This window comes from Nyctibius grandis, chromosome 35 (assembly GCF_013368605.1).
Source record: "Nyctibius grandis isolate bNycGra1 chromosome 35, bNycGra1.pri, whole genome shotgun sequence".
In the NCBI taxonomy this organism is placed as follows: domain Eukaryota; kingdom Metazoa; phylum Chordata; class Aves; order Nyctibiiformes; family Nyctibiidae; genus Nyctibius; species Nyctibius grandis.
In genome coordinates, this window is record NC_090692.1 from 37,036 (window position 1) to 58,341 (window position 21,306).

At 63.0% G+C, this 21,306-nt stretch overlaps 3 protein-coding genes across 7 annotated transcripts; 2 read left to right on the top strand and 1 right to left on the bottom strand.

The window, feature by feature from the left end:
* The first annotated feature begins 87 nt into the window (after positions 1-87).
* LOC137675560 (macrophage mannose receptor 1-like) lies at positions 88-5,186 on the top strand. The gene is made up of 9 exons (XM_068421693.1): positions 88-288; positions 939-1,065; positions 1,822-1,917; positions 2,038-2,142; positions 2,393-2,449; positions 2,906-3,298; positions 4,363-4,508; positions 4,631-4,740; positions 4,829-5,186. Exons 1-9 carry the CDS (start codon positions 88-90, stop codon positions 4,953-4,955), a joined length of 1,362 nt encoding a protein of 453 aa, XP_068277794.1. The 3' UTR covers positions 4,956-5,186.
* Positions 5,187-6,001: 815 nt separating this feature from the next.
* SYDE1 (synapse defective Rho GTPase homolog 1) lies at positions 6,002-13,794 on the top strand. 4 transcript variants are annotated; one of them, XM_068421770.1, is made up of 9 exons: positions 6,002-6,172; positions 7,718-8,371; positions 8,466-8,516; positions 9,332-10,078; positions 10,154-10,368; positions 10,453-10,579; positions 10,658-10,815; positions 11,263-11,521; positions 12,071-13,794. In XM_068421770.1, the coding sequence occupies exons 1-9, from the start codon at positions 6,085-6,087 to the stop codon at positions 12,496-12,498; spliced, it is 2,727 nt and encodes a 908-aa protein (XP_068277871.1). In that variant the 5' UTR covers positions 6,002-6,084; the 3' UTR covers positions 12,499-13,794. The 4 variants fall into 4 exon arrangements, with proteins under 4 accessions (XP_068277871.1, XP_068277872.1, XP_068277873.1 ...); XM_068421771.1 differs by having other exon boundaries at positions 11,263-11,512; XM_068421772.1 differs by lacking the exon at positions 8,466-8,516.
* A 140-nt stretch (positions 13,795-13,934) lies between these two features.
* On the bottom strand, positions 13,935-20,309 carry ILVBL (ilvB acetolactate synthase like). 2 transcript variants are annotated; one of them, XM_068421759.1, is made up of 16 exons: positions 20,243-20,309; positions 19,311-19,446; positions 18,977-19,178; positions 18,350-18,477; positions 17,891-18,029; positions 17,569-17,680; positions 17,380-17,479; positions 16,805-16,902; positions 16,091-16,227; positions 15,883-16,017; positions 15,687-15,801; positions 15,244-15,413; positions 15,095-15,165; positions 14,931-15,002; positions 14,720-14,825; positions 13,935-14,242 (listed from the first exon to the last, which is right to left on the bottom strand). In XM_068421759.1, the coding sequence occupies exons 2-16, from the start codon at positions 19,422-19,424 to the stop codon at positions 14,064-14,066; spliced, it is 1,878 nt and encodes a 625-aa protein (XP_068277860.1). In that variant the 5' UTR covers positions 19,425-19,446; positions 20,243-20,309; the 3' UTR covers positions 13,935-14,063. The 2 variants fall into 2 exon arrangements, with proteins under 2 accessions (XP_068277860.1, XP_068277859.1); XM_068421758.1 differs by lacking the exon at positions 20,243-20,309 and adding an exon at positions 20,141-20,164.
* Between the last annotated feature and the right edge of the window lie 997 nt (positions 20,310-21,306).

The following is a 21,306-nucleotide window of genomic DNA, read 5'->3' on the forward strand; positions in this document are numbered from 1 at the left end:
TCCTCCTGCACCAGTGGGTCCACGCGCCCGAGCAGCACCCATGGGTGCCACTGCAGGGGGGTGTGTGGGGGGGGACCCTGTGGGGACATGAGGGGGGACAGGACGGGTGTGGGGCCCTGCGAGGATGGGGACACCCGGCACCGCCAAGGCACAGCTGGCACCGTGATGGGACACCTGGCACCACCACGGCACATCTGGCACCACCAAGGGACAGCTGGCACCATGATGGGACACCGGGCACCACCACGGCACATCTGGCACCGCCAAGGGACAGCTAGCACCACCACGGTACGACTGACACCATGATAAGCCGGGTGCCGGCAGGTGGCCGGGGAGCTGTGGCCGGGGCTGGTGGGTGCTGATAGCACCCGGCTCTTCCTGCGTGGGCAGAGCCGGCGTGGGGGCCAGGCACCCGCCTCGGGGCCACCCGGCTCTCCCATGGGTGCTGGGATGGACATGGGTGCACCCTGGGGTGGGCAGATGGCAGGGATGTTCCGGGCGTGGGGACACCTTGGTGACAGGGAAACCACGGGGAAACCACGGGCACTGCCACGGGGACACCTTGGACACCGGCATCTGCTGAGCATGGGTGTGGGGGGACACCCTGGGCATGGGGACACCCTAGACGCTGCCATGGGGACACCCTGGGCATGGGGACACGTGGCCCTTGCTCTCCCCAAGTCCCACACATGACCCCCAGCACCCACCTCCCCAACAAGCAGCACCCTTGGGCACCCTCCATGGGCCCTTCCTGCACCGAGACCCCAGGGACACCGGAGTCTTTGCCAGCGCCCGCTGGGGACTGTCACTGGCGGTGCCTCCTCCAGCCAAGCTTTGGGGGTGCAGGGAGGGAGCCGCTGGGTGCGTGGGGGCCCCTTTGAGTCCCATCCCCAGGGTGAGGGTGCATCCGGCACCTCCCCACCACCCACTTCCCGCAGGGTTTTATCAGTGGGGACACGCGTTGGGGACAGCTCTCTGGCACTGCAGGGACGATGTATGGCAACGTCGAGTCCAGCCAAGCCGGGCAGGGGCAAATGTGGGTGCTGGGGCCTGGCGATGGCGAAGGTAGGGAGCACCCCGGGGTGCTGGGTGGGGTGGGAGCAAGCCTGGCTGTCCCACTGTCCCTAATACACCCCCTCATGTCCCTTTTGGGGTCTCACAGTGCCGTGAGGTGTCCCCTGTCTCTGTCCCTGCTTCCCAAGAGGGGTCCCCAGGATGGGTGGTGGCACCCAGGGGGGGTTCCCCCATCCCTGGTGACTGAGGGGGTGTCCCCAGGATGGACTGTGGCACCAAAGGGGATCCCCACCTTCATCCCTGGTGCCCAGTGGGGGTCCCTGGGACAAGTGGTGGCACCTAGAAGAGGATCCCCACTCCCTGGTGCCCAAGAGGGGTCCCCAGGGTGGGTGGTGGCACCAAAGGGGGACCCCCATTTCCATCCCTGGTCCCTGAGGGGTGTCCCCAGGGTGGGCAGTGGCACTGGGAGGGATCCCTGTCTCTGTGCCTGGTGTATGAGGGGTTCCCTGGCGTGGTCGGTGACTCCCCAGGGGAGACTCTCCCACCCCCAGTGTCCAAGGAGGGGGTCCCCAGGGCAGATGGTGGCACTGATGGGGACCCCCATTTCCATCCTCAGTGCCCACAGGTGATCCCTGGAGGGCTCAGAGACACCAGGGGGGGATCCCCCACCCTTGGAACCCAATGGGGGGGTCCCCAGGGAAGTGGCACTGAGGGGAATCATGCTCGAGGGGTGTCCCCAAGGATCGTGGTGGCACCGGGAGGGGGAGTTTCCCCCCGCAAGTGCCGTCACCGCTCTCTCCTCCCCAGCCTGCAGCGACCTGGACCCCACAGAGGAGAACCCCTATGAGCCCCTGGACTCCCCCGTGGCTGTGCCAAGCCAGAAGCATGTGCCTGACCCCCCAGGTACGGCATGGGCGAGGGCAAGAGTCTCGTCGGCAAGCCAAAACCACGCCGCAGTTAAAGGCGGTGCCACGTGGCTCTACCCGGACCGGGGACCCATCGGCACTCACTCCCCGCCCCCAGCATCAGGGCGCTGCTCCAGGGAGAAGCTGGTGCTGGTGGGTACGGCGGCCCTGGGGGTCTCGGTGCTGATGAACGTGCTCTTCCTCGCCGTCGGGTCACGGCACGGTGAGTAACCGGGGTAGCACCGGGTTCGGGGGGTCCTGTCCACCTGGGGAGGTGATGCTGGAGCTGTTGGGGGGGGCAGAGGTGTTATTGGGGTGTCGGGGGGTCTTCACTGGGGATCTGAGTGCTCAGCGCCCCTCACCAGCAGCCCCACTCCCGCCCCTGTCGTGGCAATAACCCAGGACACCCTGTGCCTTACGGTGACAGGGTGACAGCTGTGTGTCCCCCCCCCCACCATGTTCCCCCTCCCCAGTTGCAGCCCTGACAGAGGCGCTGGAGGCAGAGAAGGCGAAGGAGGTGCCAAATGTGGGTGCGTGTCCACATCGCAGGTGTCCCCCACTTCCTCTTCCCATGGTGACACCCACAGACGTGTCCCAAATCCCCATGTGTGTTCCCAGTCCCCGTGTGCGTCCCCAATCCCCATGTGTGTACCCAGTCCCCGCACATGTCCCAATCCCCATGCGTGTCCCCAATCCCCACGAGTGTCCCCAATCCCCGTGTGTGTCCCCAGTCCCCACACATGTCCCTAATCCTCGTGCATGTCCCAAATCCCCATGCATGTCCCCAGTCCCCGTGTGTCTCCCCAGTCCCCACACATGTCCCTAATCCTCGTGCATGTCCCAAATCCCCATGCATGTCCCCAGTCCCCGTGTGTCTCCCCAGTCCCCATGCATGTCCCTAATCCCCACGCACGTCCCCAGTCCCCATCTATGTCCCCAATCCCCACGCATGTCCCCTCCCCGGCTTACCGGGAACCTCTCTGCAGCCTCCCGCTCCTTCCTGCTCTACAACGAAGACCACACCAAATGCGTCGAGGCCAGCGGGCAGCAGCTGACGGCGACGACGTGCAGGCCCACGGCCACGGCACAACGGTTCCAGTGGCTACCGGGCAGTCGGTTACGGAACTGGGCGAGCCAACGGTGTGTTACGGCAACCTCCGGACAAAACCTGGCCCTCGTGAGGTTGGAGACTTGCCGGGACGACGGCACGCTGCAGCGCTGGGAGTGCCGCGATGGTGGGCTCTTGGCGTTGGCTGGTCACGATCTCTACTTTAATTACGGCAACAACCAGAAGCAGACGGTGATGCTTTACACGGGGGATCGGGAGTGGAGCCGCTGGGTCGTCCACGGGAGCAAGGACAACGTCTGTTCCCGCTCCTGTCAGTCCTGATACCTTTATCTAAAATATTTAGGGCTTTGCTTAACCCTACACTGGCTGAAATTCAACCCGAACCTGGCACAGATAGAGCTTAAGCTTAAACTGCAACAGGGCCCTAAACGCGATCTAACCCTACATTTAGGGTGACTTAATCTAATCCTAACCGAGCCCAAACCCTAATGGGGCCTTAACCCTGATGCAGACTTAACCCTAAAGATACGTGATTTCACCTAAGCCTAAAGATATGTGACTTAACCCAACCCTAAGCAAGGTCAAACCTTAAGTCAGCTCAAACTCTAAATGTATGTCACAACCTAATGCTAAACTAGCTCAAACCTCAGTAGGGTCTTAACCCTTAAGCCAGCTCAAACCCTTAATGTATGTGACTTTACCTAACCCTAAGATAGCCCAAACCCCAAGAATCCTAACCTAGCCCTAACCCTAAATATAAAGGATCTAAATTAATCCTAAACTAGCGCTAATCCCAGCAGGGCCCTAATCCTAACCCAGCCATAGCCCCAAATATCTAGGACTTAAAATAACCCTAATTTAGCCCTAACTTCAGCACGGTCCTAACCCCAACCCAGTTGTAACCCTAAATATATAGGACTTAAGCTAAACCCAAACCATAACATGACTCCAACCCAGTCCTAACCCTAAATAGATAGGATTTAACCTCATCCTGGCCCAGGTGAAACCCCAATGGGACCCCAAACCAGTCCTAACCCTAAATATACAGGATTTAACTTAATCCTAACCCAATCTAAACCCCAAATGGACCCCAACAGGACCCCAACCCAGTCCTATCCCTAAATATACAGGATTTAACCTCATCCTGACCCAGTCTAAACCCCAACCCGGTCCTAACCTTCAACATAAAGGATTTAACCCAAACCTCAGCCGGGCTCTAACCCTAACCCAGCCATAACACCAAGCTCATGGTGATGCTCAGCAGCGCCAGCAGCTGAGATCATCTCTCCGGCCAGGGCTGTCCCTGGTTTATGGGGTGTCAGAGCCCCAGCTGGGGGGTGACCCTCCCTTTTTTTCGATGTCCCCTCTCCCCAGGTTGTCCCCCTTGTTCCAAAGGTTGGATTTATTTCGGAAATTCTTGTTATTTTTACTCCAAAACGGCAAGTTCCTGGGAGAACGCCCAGCGCTTCTGCTCACTTTTGGGTACGCAGCTCCTGGAGGTGGACGGCCCCGAGGAGAAGGTGAAGTGGGGGGGGATATGGCATCAGGTCTTAACCTGTCACCGGGATCTGCTGTCCCCCGCTGTCCCCAAGCTTCATGAGGGTCTCTGCCATGGGGTGACGCTGCTTTTGTCCCCCGCAAGGGTCATGTCCAGAGCATGTTGCAAAGCTCCTCCTGGCTCGGCATCAGGGATGAGGAAATCGAGGGTACCTGGAAGCTGGCGAACGGGACCGTCCTACCCCGGGAAAGCAGGTACAGCTCAGCGGGAGCTGGGGACAGGGGCTTTGGGGACATGGGGGACACCCCTAAGCTGTCCTGATCCCCCCTGTCCTCGGCGCAGCTTGTGGCACAGGAATGAACCCAACGGCGGGCACCAAGAAAACTGCGCAGCAGTAAGGCAGGACGGCGAGTGGTACGACTACCCCTGCACGAGCCAGCTGCCCTGGGTGTGCGAAGGGCACCCCTGAGTGTGAGGGACACCCCAAAAGTCCCCCCCTACCCCCAGCACCTGCCACCCCCTCGGGGGCGTCCCCTCAGCCGCTTCTCCGCTTGCCACATCCAACCTGCAGCGCTCCGGGATGCAGCTCCGACCTTCAGCACATCTGTTTTAGGGTCCCTGGATGGATCTCCGGGGAAAATTTGGAGTACGGGGAGGAGCAGAGGGTCCCTGCGGGGCAATAAACACGTGTGAAGAGTGAGGCCCTGTTCTGGTGATGTGGGGGGGCTGTGTGGGATGAGGGACCCCCTTCAGGCTCCCCCAAATACCCCCAGACCCCCCTAAAACCACCCCCAGACTTCCAAATATCCCCCAGATCTCCCCTAAATACCCTCAGACTCCCCCTAAAAACCCCGCAGGTCTCCCCCAAACACCCCCAGACCCCCAAATACCCCCTAGACCCCTCTAAATCCCACCCCAGACCCCCAAATATCCCCCAGGTCTCCCCCAAATAGCCCCCAGACCCCCTAAATCCCACTCTTCTCTAAATCCCCCCACAGACCCCCAAATACCCCCCAAAACTCCCTCCATCCCCTCACCCTCTGGCCGCGGGCCTGGGGTGGGGGGGATCCGGGTTGTTGCCACTCCGTGGAGAGACTGTCCCCGGTTCGGGGGGGTGTCCCCGGTCCGGGGGGGTCTCGGTGCCGGGTTTAGGGGGGGGTTCCCCGTGGTTCCGGACTACAGCTCCCGGCAGCGCTGCCGGCGGCATCCCAGGAATTCGCGGCGCGGGATGGCGGAGCCGCAGCTTCAGGCCCCGCCGTGCTGAGGGGGAGCGGGGGCGGCCTGAGGGGACGGGGACGGCCTGAGGGGACCGAGAGGGACCGAGAGGGGCTGAGGAGACCGAGAGGGGCCGAGAGGGGCGTGAGGGGACCGAGAGAGAGGGGCTGAGGGGACCGAGAGGGGCGTGAGGGGACCGAGGGGCTTGAGGGGGACGGGGAGGGTCTGAGGAGACCGAAGAGAACAGAGGAGACCAGGAGGGGCTGAGGGGACTTGGAGGGCTTGAAGGGACCTGGAGGGACCGAGGGGACCAGGCAGGGCTGAGGCGGGGGGACGCCCTCAGCGGGGTGAGGAGAGCCCGGCGAGGGGAGCGGGGGAAGGCGATGGCGGAGCCGCTGCTGCGACGAACCTTCTCCCGCCTGAGGGGCCGCGACCGGCCGCGCGGGAAGAAGCCGGAGGGCAAGGACAGAGGTACGGACGTGACACCCCCCCTGAGGAGGGGACCCCCCCATCGCCCTCGGGACCCTCCTGCCCCCCCACCGAGGAAGGGACCCCTCCATCACCCCAGGGTCCCTCCTAAACCCCCCCCACTAAGGAAGAGACCCCCCCCACCTCAAGGAAGAGACCCCCATCACCCTGGGGTCCTGTACCCCAAAGAAGGAACATCCCCCCCCCCATCAGCCCATGGTCCTTCCTGTGTCCCCCCTGCAAGGAAGGGACCCCCCCATCACCCCGGGGTCCCTCCAGCCCCCAACCAAGGACGGGACCCCTCCCAAGGAACGGATACCCCATCACCCCGGGGTCCTGTACCCCAAAGAAGGGACCACCCATCACCCTGCAGTCCCTCCTGCCCCCTCCCCGAGGAAGGGACCCCCCCATCACCCCAGGGGGTCCCTCCTAACCCCCCACCAAGGAAGAGACCCTTCCAAGGAAGGGGCCCCCCTCACCGCGGGGTCCCTCCTGTCCCTCTCCGAGGAAGGGACCCGCCCCCGAGGAAGGGACCCCCATCACCCCAGGGTCCTGCTCCCCCGAGGAAGGGACCCCCATCACCCCGGGGTCCTGCTTCCCTGGGATGGGACCCCCATCACCCTCGGGTCCTCCCCTCAAGGAAAGGAGCCCCCCAAAGAAGGGTCCCTCATCACCCTAGCTCCCTCTGTGCCCCACAGGAATTAGGGTGTGTTGTCCCCCCTGGGGTCCCTCCTGCCCTCACCCCACATCTCTGGGGGTGTTGAGCTCCTGTGGAGCTGGGGAAGCCCCACAGCAAGCCATGGCCGTGGCATCACCAATGTTGGGGGGGAATCCTGGGGGTCCGTGGGGTGCCACGGGGGGGGGGGGGGGCACCCTGCTGTGGGTGCGGGGGGATTGGAGTGCACAAGGCAGGGGAGTTTGGGGTGCTCATGGTAGAGTGGTGCAGGGGAGATTGGGGTGCACAGATTGGGGGGATGCAGACAACAAGGAAGGGGGGCACAAATGAACCTGAGAGGGTGCAGGGAATTGGGGTGCAGGGAATTGAGGTGCACTATTGGGGGAACCCCCCCACTGTGTGTGTGAGCCAGGTGGTACAGGGGAGGCAGGACCCTGCCTTGTGCCACAGAGCCGGGGGACACGGGCAGAGCCACCCCCATCCCCATTGGGGTGCAGCCCTGTCCCCAGTGGGGTGTTGAGGGGTCCCACTGTGCCCCCCGCTCCTTGCCGGGGCTCCCCCTGCCCGTGCTGGCATGGTGGGAGCGCGGCCATGGCTCCGGCCAGCAGTAAACAACCGGAAATCCCGCTTGGCAAGGGGCTGCAGGCAGCTGCCTGCGCCTGCCCCTTGCCCCAGCAGAGCCGGCACAGCAAAGCGGGGGGGTTGCATCCGGGACAGCAACAGATTCGGGGGGAGGACGGATTCGGGGTGAGGACGGTGGGTGGGCTGGCAGGGTGTTGGGGTTGGCGGTGGGGCGATGACAGAGAGGTCCCAGTGTCCCGGTGAGCTCCCTGTTGGTGTTTCGGTGACCCCACGCTCTTTTCCTTCCACAGAGCATCCCCCGCCGAGCCCCGACTCTCCGGTGGACCCCGAAGCGGCATCGGCGGAGCCGGTGCCTGCAGCATCCCGCAAGCAGAACTGGGCCCATTTCTCCTGCGGCGGCCGTGACGACAGGCGGCCGTTGCCTCCCAAAACCTCCTCGGAGCCAGCGGACACCGGCGAGCCAGACCTTGCCACCAGCAACCCCCGGCTTGGCATCGAACCACCCGGCGAGGAGGACGTGGAGCCGGCGGAGGAAGCCGAGGCGGTGAACGGCTCTGGGGAGCTTGGTGGTGCCGGTAGGAGCCCTGGGCACGGCGCTTACCTGCAGAGCTTGGAACGGAGCAGCCGGCACTGGGTGCTGTCATCAGTGAAGGGCCCAGGGCTGGATGAGCCCGGCGGTGGAGCTGAGGCGGATGCCGGCGCTGCCGGTGGCAGCGAGGGCAAGATCTGGTACAACCCCATCCCTGAAGATGAGGATCCCCAGCCTGGGAGCTCCTGGAAGACGTGGGGCGAAGGGAGCCGCGACGCTGAGAGGGGCCATGGTGGGGAGTCCCCCCTGAAGATGGGTTGGGAAGACCCCGCGAGCTCCGGACCCCACAGCGGCACGGCTCCAGCACTGCCTGGCCGAGGAGAGGAGCCGGGAGCCAGGAGGACCCAGGCTTGTGGTGAGGGGTGGCACATGGCTACAGGTCAGGGAGAGGGGGGGACAGTGGTGGCTCCCGGTCCTCCACAGCCCTTGTCCTCTTGTCACCCCCGCAGGAGAGTGTCCCCTGGACCCCGCGGTCCTGTCCCCGTCTGCAGCACCCTATGGTCTTCATCCTTTCTCTGTCCCCCGTGAGGTGTCCTGGACCCTGTGGTCCCCAAACCTGATGGTCCCTGTGTCCCCTGGACACTGTGGTCTCCAGACCTGATGGTCCGTGTCCCCAGTGTCCCCTGGACCCCATGGTCCCTGTCCCCTAGGACGGCATCATCCCAACCCTGTGGTCCCCATCCCTTCCCTGTTCCCAGGCCAGTGATTCCTGTCCCTTCCCACTCTTCCTGGACAGTGTCCTTCAAACCAGTCTCTGTCCCCAAGGACATCTCTTGGACCCCACAGTCCCCATCCCTTCCCCATCCCCCAGGAGAGTGTCCCCAGGACCCCCACAGTCCCTGTCCCCACCCCAGGAGAGTGTCCCCAGAACCCCACAGTCCCTGTCCCTCAGACCCTACCTTCCCTGTCCCCACCCCAGAGGAGTGTCCCCCCACACCCTGCAGTCCCCATCCCCTCTCCATCCCCTAGGACAGTGTCCGCAAGACCCCAAAGTCCTCATCCCCTTCCCCATCTCCCAGGACTTGGTCCCCCGGACCCCACAGTCCCCATCCCTTGCCCATCCCCCAGGACATTGCCTCTCAGACCCTACGGTCCCTGTCCCCACCCCAGGACAGTGTCCCCAGGACCCCACAGTCCTCATCCCCTTCCCCATCCCCTGGGACGTTGTCCCCCAGACCCCACCACCCCCTCCCCATCCCCCAGGACCCTCCCTCCACCCCAGTTTCTGGGCAGCAGCCCCATCCCACCTGGGCTTCCCAGTTACCCCCCCACCAACCCCAGATACCCACTCACCCCTCTTTTTCCCCCCTTACAGGGAAGATGCCGATCCCATGCGTGAGCTCAGGGACAGGGTTGACCACCCCCTCACCACCCGCCAGCCCCAAAAAGGGCCGTTCACTCACCAAAATGAAATCCCCGGGTACCGTTCGACGCCTTTCCATGAAGATGAAGAAACTGCCGGAATTACGGAGGAAGCTGAGCCTACGCAGCCCTCGGCCCCGGGGCCAAGAGGGTGGTGGCACGTCACCCTCCGAAACCCGCAAGGAATCCAGCAACGTCATCAGCCGCTATCACTTAGACAGCAGCGTGGCTTCCCAACCGGGGTTGCCACGAGTCAAAGCGGCTGGTAAAGGCGGCTACTTGAGCGATGGTGACTCCCCAGAGCTGCTGGCTAAAGCCGGGGCGCATGCTGAACCGGAGGATGGGGAAAACGGGCTGGATGTGGGCGCTTTCCAGCCCTACAGCTGCGGGGAGGTGCCGCCGCGGTGCAGGCAGCCCATCTCCGGGTTGGTGAGCGTTCATCTTCACGGCGTACGGGACCTGAAGCCGCCGCGAGCCGAAGCCCGGGAGGTTTTCTGCGTCTTGCAGGTGGACGCGGCTAACCGGGCTCGCACGGCTTTGCTACCCTGTAAGACGGCGTTCCTCGGCCTCAACCATACCTTTAACCTGGAGCTCGAAGGTGCCCGGCATCTCAAGGTGATCATTTTCTCCTGGGATCCCACCTCCTGCCGCAACCGTCTCTGCTGCCACGGCACCGTGGTCCTGCCCCACATCTTCAGAGGTACGGTGGGGTGATGGGATCAGTTTGGGGTTTGGCAACGTGGCACCTCGTTAACGGCACCGCTCGGTTCCGTAGGTTGCCGGGCTCAGCAGCTGGCGGTACAGTTGCAACCCCGCGGTGTCCTCTACTCCAAATTCACTTTGGTGGAGCAGTGGGAAGGTCCTGGTGAGCGAGAAGCCCGTGTTTTCGGCGTGGAACTGGGCCAGCTGGTAGAGAGGGAGAAGGCAGCCACCAAAGTGCCCCTGCTCATCCAGAAATGCGTGGCCGAGATAGAGAAACGAGGGCTGAAGGTGAGCGGGGGGACTTACAGTGACGGCTGCAGGGGGGTGGCGGTGGATAGACCCCCCCCCCAAACTGCAGTGACACGGTTACAGGTGGTGGGGTTGTACCGGCTCTGCGGCTCGGCCGCTGTCAAGAAGGAGCTCCGCGATGCCTTCGAGAGGGACAGCACAGCCGTGACGCTCTCGGAGCAGCTCTACCCGGACATCAACGTCATCACAGGTGGGTGGTAATCCCGGGGGGGTGGCAGGTCCCCATGGGACCACGCTGATGTCCCCCACCATGTCCCCTCACCCACAGGGATCCTCAAGGATTACCTACGAGAGCTGCCAACGCCGCTCATCACCCCCACGCTCTACCATGTCGTCCTGGAGGCCATGGCCAAGCGATCCCCTCGGACCCCCCCGGGAGAGCGGGACGCTGTCACCCTACTCGACTGCCTGCCCGACGTCGAGAAGGTGGGTGCCCGGCGCCAAAAAGGGGGTGCCCAGGCATGGCGAGGGATTGCGGGGGGATCCCATTGCTGCTCAGCCCTGAGGTCTCCCCCCATCCCAAGTCACCACTGCAGACAGTCCTTATTTATTGACCTGTGCCACGTGCAATGGGATGTGTCCCCATGTCACCTCCTTCCTCGGGACCCCCCCTTTCTTCCTCAGGACCCCCCTCCTTCCTCAGGACCCCCCAAGCATTTTTTTTTGGGGAGAGGCCTTCACATTCCGCCCCCCCACCAGTATCTACACATTTATTTCCACCTACACGTTCACTGTGTAACTCGGCCCTGGTGACATCAGGCACCGTCCGCAGCCAGATCCGCTGTGGTGATTCCCCTCGGCTCTGTTTCAGGCATGTGGGACAACAGGGTGGCATCGGAGGATGTCCCCACTGAGGCCACCTTGTCCCCCCAGGCCACGCTGACGCGGCTCCTGGACCACCTCAGCTTGGTGGCCTCCTTCCACGACTTCAACCGCATGAACTCGCAGAACATTGCTGTCTGCTTCGGGCCCGTCCTGCTCACCCAAAACCAGGAACCCCGGCACACCGGTACCAGCATCGGCACCGGCACCCGCAGCTACACCCACAGCGAGGACATCGCCAGCGCTGTTGACTTCAAGAGGCACATCGAGGTGCTGCATTACCTGCTGCAGGCCTGGCCGGGTGAGCAAGGTGGGACAGGGGGGACACCTGCACCCACACACACTTTGGGGAGGCTTTTTTCATGGCCACTGCCTGGGCCACCATCGGTGGCAGCTGCTCTGGGGGTCTGTGACCTCCACGTGGCTGCTCTCGAGGGTCCCTCCGGGCCCTGGAAGGGGTCTGTGACCCCCCCCCATTGTGCTACCATCCCCAGCAGCTGCTCCAGGGGTCCGTGACCCCCACATTGCTTCTGTGCCCCCCCTCCTCCATTCCCAGTAGCTGGACCATGGCCCCCCCATCTCCACAAAAGGTCTGGGGTCCCCCTGTTTTTGCAGCTGCCACTCCATGGCCCCCCCACATCCAACAGCTCTCCTGGGGTCCCCCCCATTTCTTGCTGGTCTGTGTGCCCCCCCCCCATCTCCACCAGTTGCTCCCCCCTATTCTCAGCAGTTCAGCCGGGGTCTCCCCATTCCCGGCAAAAGCTCCGTGCTGCCCCCCCATTTTCACCCCCCCGCTCCCCAATACCACCAAACCTTCCAGTGACACCCCCCCCCACACCCTTTGCCACTCTCTCTGCAGCCCCCCGCTCAGCCCCAGCCCCCCCACTTGGGGAGGGGGCTCAGCCACCTTGCCCTAAGCACCAGCGAGGGCCACCGCTGTGCCTGGACCTGCTGGAGAGCGCGGTGGTGGCCCGGCACCGTCCCCGAGGACCAGAGAGCCCCCCCAGCAACCGCTATGCCGGCGACTGGAGCATCTGCGACCACCAATTCCTCCTGGTACCTGGCACGGCCAGCGACACAGACTACGACGAGGTGGCAGAGGGTGACAACGAGACCGGGGTGCCAGTGCGGCGGTCCCCGCACCGGCGGACCCTCTTTGTGGCTGACTTCGCCCTGGGCGAGGAGCCCGAGGCGCCCTTTGGCCCCCGCCTCAACCTCAAGGACTTCGACGCGCTTATCCTTGACCTCGAGCGGGAGCTCGCCAAGCAGATCAACGTCTGCCTGTGAGACCGGCGCCAGCGCCGGGGCCAAGGCCGGTACCGATAGCAGTGCCGATAGCGGTGACGATGCCCACGCTGGTACCGATGCTGATACCGGTGACAATGACACCACCACCACCGTCAACGCCAGTGCTGATACTGGTGACAATACCAGTGCCGATGCCGATACTGGAGCTGATGCCAACACCGGTGACAATGACACCACCAGTGCCAATGCCGACACCAGTACCAATGCCGATACTGGTGCCAATGCCAACACCAGTGACAATGCTGATACTGGTGACAATGATACCGCCAGTGCCAATGCCAATACCGGTGCCGATGCCACTGCCGGTGCGAGAGCGACCAAAAAAGCACTTGCCTCTAGTTGCCTTCGATTTGCACAGCGCCGAGCAGGATGGACCCCGTCGGCGAGGGCCAAGCCGCCTTCGGTGAGAGCGGGGGGGGGGGGGGCTACCCCAGAACCGCTCCGGTTTCTGTGTGTGTGTCCCCGGTGTTTTTTGTGGGGTATGGAAGAGGGACATGGGATTCGGTGCCTCTTGCTCGGCTTTTTCTCTTTTCTATGGCCAAATTTTGCCCTCAAGTGCCTCTTCGCCCCCTTCTCCCTTCCCTGGTGGCCCCCCCAAAGCCGCCCCCCCCTCCGAAAAAAATACTGACAAGGGTCCTTGACCTCCATTTCTCAGGCTCGAGGTGGGGGCTGCCCCCCCCCAAACCCCCCTTCCCCGCTGCATGTGCACCCCAAGGAGGGTGACGGAGCTCCCTCCTGCCACCCACACCCCACCTGGGTGGCAGCAGGGACCACCCCCCCCCCCACCCTCACTGGCTTTCCCCCCAATTTTTTAGGGCCCCCCCTTCAAGGTGGGGGTGCTGCCGGTACGGGAGCGCTGAGCTTTATTTATTACTCGAGCTTCGTGTGCGTGTGTGTGCGGGGCTGGGTGGCGAACGCCGTCACTGCGACAACAAAAAAACCCAACCCTTTTTCCCCCCAAAAAATAAACCCACTGCCAGTGTTACAGGGGAGGGTGGGGGGGTACCCAAAATTATCCCCCCCCCCCCCCCCAAACCCAGCCTTGCTCAGTATTAGCCTTGAAGGAACCAGCTGAATGTGAAACTACCGGCCCAGCCGGGCTGAGCCACCAGTGTTAAAGCACCCGGGCAAGGGGGTGCAGGAGGACCCGGGAGGGGTGACAAAGCTGTCCCCTGTCCCCTCCCCAGGGTGGCCTGACCCCCTTCCCCCTTCGCCCTGCCACTGCCTTGTGCCTTGTCACCGTCACCAGCAATAAATGACACAAGCTGCACTCGCCGCCAGGCTTTGTGTGTGTGTTGGTGTGATGCCGTCTCAAAGGCCGGGGCGGGGGGGGGTGTGTGTGACAGTCCCCCAAGCGTCACTTAGGGTGTCCCCAGGGTTTTGGCACCTAAATTGATGGCACAGGATGGCGGGTGTGGGCACATGGTGCTGCTTTATTGTCGAGGGGGGGACACGACTGTCCCCTGGGTCGGGTGCGCAGCACTCGTGTCACCTAAACCCACCCCCTGTCCCCTCCTGCTGCGACCATTATGGGGACACCGTCCCTAGACGGAGATGGAGCCATCACGGAAGTCAGTCTTGCCGATGAGAGCGTTGACAAGGACGGGGTGGCCTTGGCGGCATGCGTCCTGCGCGGCGCAGAGGATGGCGTCCAGCTGCTCGCGGTCCGGGCGACCCACCACGAAGCCTTTGCCACCCAGAGCTTCGGCCACGGCGTGGTAGTCTGTAGGGGGGGACAATGGTGGTGGCCCTGTCACCTCCATGGGAAGGGCTTGATAATGGCCATACAGGTCAGCAGGCATGGCTTCATCCAGGGTGACATGATGCCACCAGGCATGGCCTGATCCTCCCAAGGGTGACATGATGCCACCAGGCATGGCCTGATCCTCCCAAGGGTGACATGGTGCCACCAGGCACAGTCCAGTCATCCCTGGAGGCGACACGGCCATGAGATGGTCCCTGGAGGTGATGGTCTCCAAAGCTATGTGATGCCACCAGGCATGGCCCTGTCCTTCCCAGAGTGATGTGGTGACACCTGGCACAGCTCAATCTACCCCAGGGTGACACAGTGCCACCAAGCATGGCTCAATCCAGGGTGACATGATGCCACCAGGCATGGTTCAATCCACCCTAGGATGACACGGGGTCACCTGGGTGTCCCCAAATCTGGGGACAAAGCCAGGGAGGGGACAGTGCTCACCCAGGTACTCGAGGCCACACGCCACATTGCTGCCCAGCAAAGCCACTTGCTCCCGGGCGATCTGGCTCCAACACGCGTCATTGCCCACCAGCGCGATGACAGGCGTCTGCAGGGGACAAAGCACAGGGCCACCGCACCCTAGTGACACCCTGGGATGGGGACAAGACCCCATTTCTCCCCCAACCCCACCCCATTTTTGGTGCTACCTCACCTTGTGCCGCACGAAGGTGTCGAACTCCATCAAGCTGTAACCCAATGAGCCGTCACCGTAGAGGATCCAAACCTGGCGCCGGGGAGGGGACAAACACCATGAGGCCACGCGGGTGGCGCTGTGGCCCTTGTCCCCATGGGCCACCGGCATCCCCCGCCCTGTACCTCCGCGTCGGGACGGCAGAGCTTGGCGCCGAGCGCGAACCCTCCGCCGACTCCCAACGTGCCGAAAGCTCCTGCGGAGACAACGACCGGTGGCGTCACCCGTGTGTGTCCCCCCCTATGGTGACAATGTGACCCGGGGAGGTCCTTACCAGGGTCCAGCCAGGCGAGGGGACGTCGGGGACGGACAATGTAGGCGGCAGTACCCACAAAGTCCCCCCCGTCGGCAACGAGGAGGCTTTCGGGGGGCAGCAGCGCGTCCAGGTGGTACAGGAGATCCAGGGGGTTCAGGTGGTGCGGGGTCGGGGTGGCGGCCTTCTCCCTGGTGGGGGAGACCCCCCGGGCAGGGAGGAGGTGGGTGGGATCCCCGCAAGAATGGGGACCCCTCCCAGTTGGAAATGGGTTGGGATGCCCCAAAACTGGGAATGGGGACCCTGTTCCTCTCCCCATCCCTGTTCTTGTGCCCATCCCTGAGCCCCTCCCTGTCCCCATGCCCATGCCTGTCCCCACCCGTCCCCATGCTCATCCCTGTCCCCGTCCCCATCCCTGTCCCCACACCTGTCCCCAGCCCCATCCCCGTCCCACGGGCACTCACCGGTTAGCCCGCTCCTTTTGCCCGTCGGCCTCCCGCAGCCCCTCCAGCCAGTCCCGGGGACAGGCGTAACCCCGCAAATTCCGCGCCAACCGCACCACAAAGGAGGCGGCGTCGCCTAGCCGAGAGCCCCAACTCGTCACACCCCACGCATCCTATTTCAGGGGGGGATCAGGGCAGGAACTGGGGTGGGTCTCACCTTGCACGGCGAGCCGGGCTTTCCAAAAAACATCAGAATTACGGAGAAGTTGCACCCGATCCCGGTTAACGGCCACAATGGCGGCGCCGCGCCCGAAAAGGCGCCCGTAGGAGAGGCGAAAATCACAGACGGCACCTTGGGGACACACGCGGCGTCAGGATGGGGACAAGGGCATGGCGAGGGAGTTCCCCTACCCCACACTCGGTACCTGCCAGTAGCACCAGGTCGGCATTGCGGAGGGCGTCGCGGCGGTTGTGGCGGAGGAGGAGGGGGCTGCCGGGGGGCAGGAGCCCCCGTGCTGCCCCCCCGAGGTAGCAGGGGATGCCCAGGGCCTCCAGCGCCTCGCTGCGGGGAGGAGGGTGTCGGCATGTGCCAAAAATGGCTCGGTTTGGCCCCAAAATGGCTCAGTTCGGCCCCAAAATGGGACGGTCGAGGCACCAAACTGGTTCAAGTCAGGGCCCCAAACTGGCTCAGTTTGGCCCCAAAACTAGCTCGGTTCAGGCCCCAAACTGGGTTAGTTGAGGACCCAGACTGCCTTGGTTTGGCCCCAAAACCAGCTCAGTCAAGGCCCCAGACTGGCTCAGTTTGGCCCCGAAAACTGGCTCAGCTGGGACCAAAACCAGCTCATCTGTCCCCAAACTGGCTTAGCCAACCCTGAACCATCTCATCCAGCCCCAAACTGGCTCATCTGTCCCCAAACCCAGCTCAGCTGTTCCTAAAACCAGCTGAGCTGTCCCCACACTGGTCCATCTAACCCCAAATTGGCTGATCTGTCCCCAAACTGGGTTGATCTGTCCCCAAACCCAACTCAGCTGTACCCAAACTGGTTCATCCATCCCCAAACCCAGCTCATCTGTCCCTAAATTGGCCCCACCATCCCCGAACCAGTTCAGCCGTCCCCAAACCAGTTCGCCCATCTCACCGCAGCTCCTCGGCCGGCGTGGGCGGCAGCATGGCCTGGCTCCCCACCAGCACCACCGGTTTCGTGGCCCGGCTCACCAGCTCTGCACACTGCTGCACCTGTGACCCAAAACCGTCTCCATCAGCCCCAAAACAGCCTCGGTTGGGCACCACATCTGGCAGGATTGGCCCCAAAACCAGCCCTGTTGAACCCCAAACCTGGCTCAGCTGAACCCCAAAAACTGGCCCAACTGAGCCCCCAAATCAGCCCAGCTTAGCCCCAAACTGGCTCAGCTGAACCCCAAAACTGGCTCAGCTGAGCCCTAAAATCAGCCCAGCTTATCCCCAAAACTGTCTCAGCCCCAAAACCAGCTTAGTTGGGCCCCAAAACCAGCTCAGCAGAGCCCCCAAACCAGCTGATTTCACCCCAAAACCCCGCTCTACCATACCCCAAACCTGCCTCAACCAGCCCCTGAACCCACCCCAGCCCCCCAAACCCATCCCACACCCACCTCCCCCACGATGTCCCCCATCCACAGACACCCCAAAACCCCCAATCCACGGTGAGGGGGTGCAGGGGGTCCCCCCAAAACCCACCTCATCCTCGGTGGCCAGCGGCACTCGCACAGGCAATGGGGACACATCCCGGGGCTCCCAGGCACCCGCAAAGAGGTTCCGGATGTAGTTTTGGAGGTACCTAACGGGGTGGGGATGGATATTGGGGTGCTGGGACCCCTCTTTGGGGTGCTGGCAGCACCCTACGGTGCTGGGGTGGGGGTTGCTCACCACTGCACCGCCTTTCCCCGCAGCCCCCGGGGGCTCTTGGTGCCACCGATCTCCTTCTCCACTACGTGGAAGGGGTAGAGCACGTCGATGGGGAGCTCCACGAAGACGGGTCCTACAGAATTGGGGTGCAGGAAGGATGGGGGACCCCCCCAATGTCACCCTAAAACCACTTTTAGGGGGCTCAACCCCCTCAATTCAAACAGCACCCCAAAAAAAACCCCTACAAACCGCACCGGGTGACACACGGTGGGGTGAAAAGAACCCCCCACCCAAGCACCCTATGGGGGGATTTTTGGGATGCCCCCCTCTCCTATTTTTTTACCGGGGGTCCCCGACTGCGCGGTGGCGATGGCTTCACGGAGCCTGGGGACGATGTCGCGGACGGTGCGCACCGAGACGCACGCCTTGCAGAGGGTCTTGAAGAGCGAGAGCTGGTCGATGTCCTGCAACGCTCCCCGACCCTGGGGAGAGAAGAAAAAGGGCTTTGAACCCCAAAAATGGGGGGAAAATCCCCCCAAATGGGGGAAAACCCCCCCAAAACTGGAGAAAATGCCCTGAAAATGGGAGAAAACACCCCAAAAATGGGGGAAAACACACAAAAATGGGGGAAAACACACAAAAATGGGGGAAAACACACAAAAAAATGGGGGAAAACCCACAAAAAATGAGGGAAAAGCCCCCCAAAAAGGGAGGAAAACCCCAAAATAAGGGAAAACACCCCAAAAATGGGGGAAAAAAAAACAAAATGGGGCTGAGAAGGGAAATTTTGGGATGTCCCCACCTTCTGCAGTGAGGCAGCTGCTCCCCCGATGAGCAGCACTGGGGACTCAGCCATCTGGGCGTTCTTGATGGCCGTCACCGCGTTGGTGACGCCGGGACCAGCGGTGACAGCGGCGACGCCAATGCGACCTGCAAGGAAATTGGGGGGGGGGCTGGCTGAAGGGGGTCTCTCTGCACTCTGATTTTTGGCCGGGGGGGGGGGTTCAGGGCACCCTTGGTTGCTCATCTCGTTGGCACCCAAGCAGCTGAATTAGCTCTAGGGGGGACAAATTGGGGACAAAACCCACCACTGGGAGACCATGGACACCCACAAAGTCCTTGAACCCTTCTTAGGTCAATCAGGGACCCCACCAAGCTGGGACACCCCAAAACCCTCCATCCATGGGGGCAGGAGAAGGTGCTGGCCATGTGGTCACCTTCTTCTGTCCTCACTAGAGTCACCAAATTATTTCTGGGGAGGAATAAATGGGGACAAAACACACCATGGAGGGACCCTGGACACCCACAAAGTCTTTGAACTCTTCTTAGGTCAACCAGGACCCTACCGAGCTGGGACACCCCAAAACCCTCCATCCATGGGGGCATGAGAAAGTGCTGGCCATGGGATTCCCCCTCTCCATATCCGCACCCGAGAGCCTGGAGACGGCATCGGCGGCGAAGACAGCGGTGGCCTCGTGCCGGGTGTCCACCACACGGATGCCCACCTTCTCGCTGGCCACCAAGACAGGTGAGATGTGGCCACCAGCCAAGGCGAAGAGGAAACGGACACCGTGCGCCTTCAGCACCTCTGCCACTAACTCACCGCCATGCCGGGGACTTCGGGGGTCCACCTGCACGGTGAGGAGTTCACCGGGAGTACGTGCGCGGTGTCACCATACCCTTACGGAGCCGCCAGCCGCGATCACTTCAAAAATAGGTGTTTTTTCGGCAAAACCGCGATGGTCTCACCCGTTTCATCCTACCTTATGCCAGAGCTGGTAGAAGATCCCCAAGCGATACGCCACCCCCAGCAGTGCCACCACCAGCACCGCCAGGAGCCCAGCACAGGCACAACCGATGCCGGCAAGGAGATCCATGGGGACGCCGGTGTGCCGGGAGCTGGAAAACGTTGCCGAGATGGAGGATATAAAAATAAAACCCCCATGAGATGGGGCTGCACCAACCAGGAACGTGCCAAAACCCACCCTGGCACAGTGGCATGGCGCGGTGGCACGGCACGGTGCCACCATCCCCAAGCCCTGGGATGGCCCGAGGATGGTGGCAGTGAATTGAACACGGTTTAGTTGAACCCAGTTTAACTGAATCCAGTTTAACTGAACCAGTTTAATCGAACCCAGTTTTTAATCAAACCCAGAATCGAAGCCAATTTCATTGAACCTGATTAATAAAACCCTGTTTAACTGAATCTGATGAATTAAACCTGGTTTAATTGAACCCAGTTTAATTGAACCTGGTTTAATTGAACCCAGCACCACTTCTCCAGCTCAACCCCAGCACCAGCCCAAGGCCAAACCCAGCTCATTTGCATAATTACCACCTAACGAAGGCGGTGGCAGTCAGTCTGCTGCCATTCTTGGCGCGGGCGTACAGACCCGAGGGGAAAAGGTGGATAATACCAAATCTGGCCTACTGGTGTCTCCCGGTCCCCTGTGACCCCCCACCCCGGTCCAGGGGACATCCCCCCCCCCCCGAGCCCCCCGCGGGACCCCCCATGAAGCCGCCCCCGCCCCGGGAGCCCCCACGGAGCCGCCGCCCCCCCCCGGGACTCCCCCCGTGCTGCCACCTGCCCTACCCGGAAGCACCACGCCTCGTGACCCCGCCCACACCCGCCGACCACGCCCACACTCTAAGCCCCGCCCACAACCCCCCCACCCCCTGACCCCGCCCCTTGTACCGTCTGTATGGGGGGGCCCTCGCGCCGCCGCCCGAGTCACGTGACGCGCCCTTCCGGCACCGCCCCCTCTGGCGTCACTCCGTCCGCGCACCGCCCCCCTCCCCGCAGCGGGACGCGCTGATTGGCGGCTCGCGGGGAGGGGCGCGGCCTCTCTGGTCCTCGGGCGGGGGGACTGGGCGGGGCTGGCGCGGGGGGAGGGCGGGGCAGAGGACGAGGGGCGGAGTCGGGGAAGGGGCGGGAGCAGGGGCGGGGCAGAGAACGGGGAGAGGGGCGGGGTCAGGCGAAGGAGGCGGGGTTAGGGGCGTGGCGGAAGGAGGGGCCTGGCAGGGGACTCCCCCATGGGGGAGCCCCCATGAGGGGGGTTTTAACGTGGAGGTCTCGCTTGGGGGAGGGGTTATGGGAGAGGGGGGGGGGCTCACTTAGGGGGTGTCCCATGGGGGGGCTCCCGTGGGGGTCTCACTTGGGGTGTTTCACATGGGGGGGTCTCACTTGGGGGGGTTTCCTCTGGGGGTTCCATTTTGGAGGGGTTCATATGGGAGGGGCTCATTTGAGGGTCTCAGTTGGGGGGGGTCTCCTGTAAGGGGGTCTCACATGGGGGTCTCCAATGGGGGTTCTCCCATGGGGGTCCCATTTCAGGGGGTTTCACATGGCGGGGGCTCATTTGGGAGTCTCACTTGAGGGGTGCCCCATGGACATGGTGGGGCTCCCATGGGGGGGGGCTCCCATGGGGGGTCTCACTTAGAGGGGGTGTCCCATGGGGGTCTCTCTTGGGGGGGGGGTCTCACTCGTAAGGTTTCACATGGGGGGGCTCCGGGGGGGTCTCTCATGGAGGGGCTCCAACAAGAAGGGGTGGTCTCCTATAGGGTTTCCCATGGGTCTTCATGGGGGGGGTTGTCTCCCATGGTGGGGGGGAGGCCTTGCCCAGGGGTGTCCGGGAAGCTGTCCCGCCCCCAGGCCACGCTGGGCACCCAGGGCTGGTGTCACCCCCCGGACCCCAAAACCCCCCTTTCGGGGTGGGGGGGCAGAAATTCCGGCCCAGCTCCGTGGCAGGAAACTCCGTGGCT

What these genes read in the sequence shown, in the direction of transcription:
- SYDE1 (XM_068421770.1), top strand. Translation starts at nt 6,085, where the DNA reads ATGGCGGAGCCGCTGCTGCGACGAACCTTCTCCCGCCTGAGGGGCCGC. An exon ending in GCCGGAGGGCAAGGACAGAG is followed by an intron (nt 6,173 to 7,717) that starts GTACGGACGTGA and finishes TTCCTTCCACAG; the next exon opens with AGCATCCCCCGCCGAGCCCC. An exon ending in CAGGAGGACCCAGGCTTGTG is followed by an intron (nt 8,372 to 8,465) that starts GTGAGGGGTGGC and finishes TCACCCCCGCAG; the next exon opens with GAGAGTGTCCCCTGGACCCC.
- LOC137675560 (XM_068421693.1), top strand. Translation starts at nt 88, where the DNA reads ATGAGGGGGGACAGGACGGGTGTGGGGCCCTGCGAGGATGGGGACACC. An exon ending in CGCCGTCGGGTCACGGCACG is followed by an intron (nt 2,143 to 2,392) that starts GTGAGTAACCGG and finishes CCCCCTCCCCAG; the next exon opens with TTGCAGCCCTGACAGAGGCG. An exon ending in TGGACGGCCCCGAGGAGAAG is followed by an intron (nt 4,509 to 4,630) that starts GTGAAGTGGGGG and finishes GTCCCCCGCAAG; the next exon opens with GGTCATGTCCAGAGCATGTT.
- ILVBL (XM_068421759.1), bottom strand. Translation starts at nt 19,424, where the DNA reads ATGGATCTCCTTGCCGGCATCGGTTGTGCCTGTGCTGGGCTCCTGGCG. An exon ending in TCTGCCGTCCCGACGCGGAG is followed by an intron (nt 15,003 to 15,094) that starts GTACAGGGCGGG and finishes CCCCGGCGCCAG; the next exon opens with GTTTGGATCCTCTACGGTGA. An exon ending in ACACCTTCGTGCGGCACAAG is followed by an intron (nt 14,826 to 14,930) that starts GTGAGGTAGCAC and finishes TGTCCCCTGCAG; the next exon opens with ACGCCTGTCATCGCGCTGGT.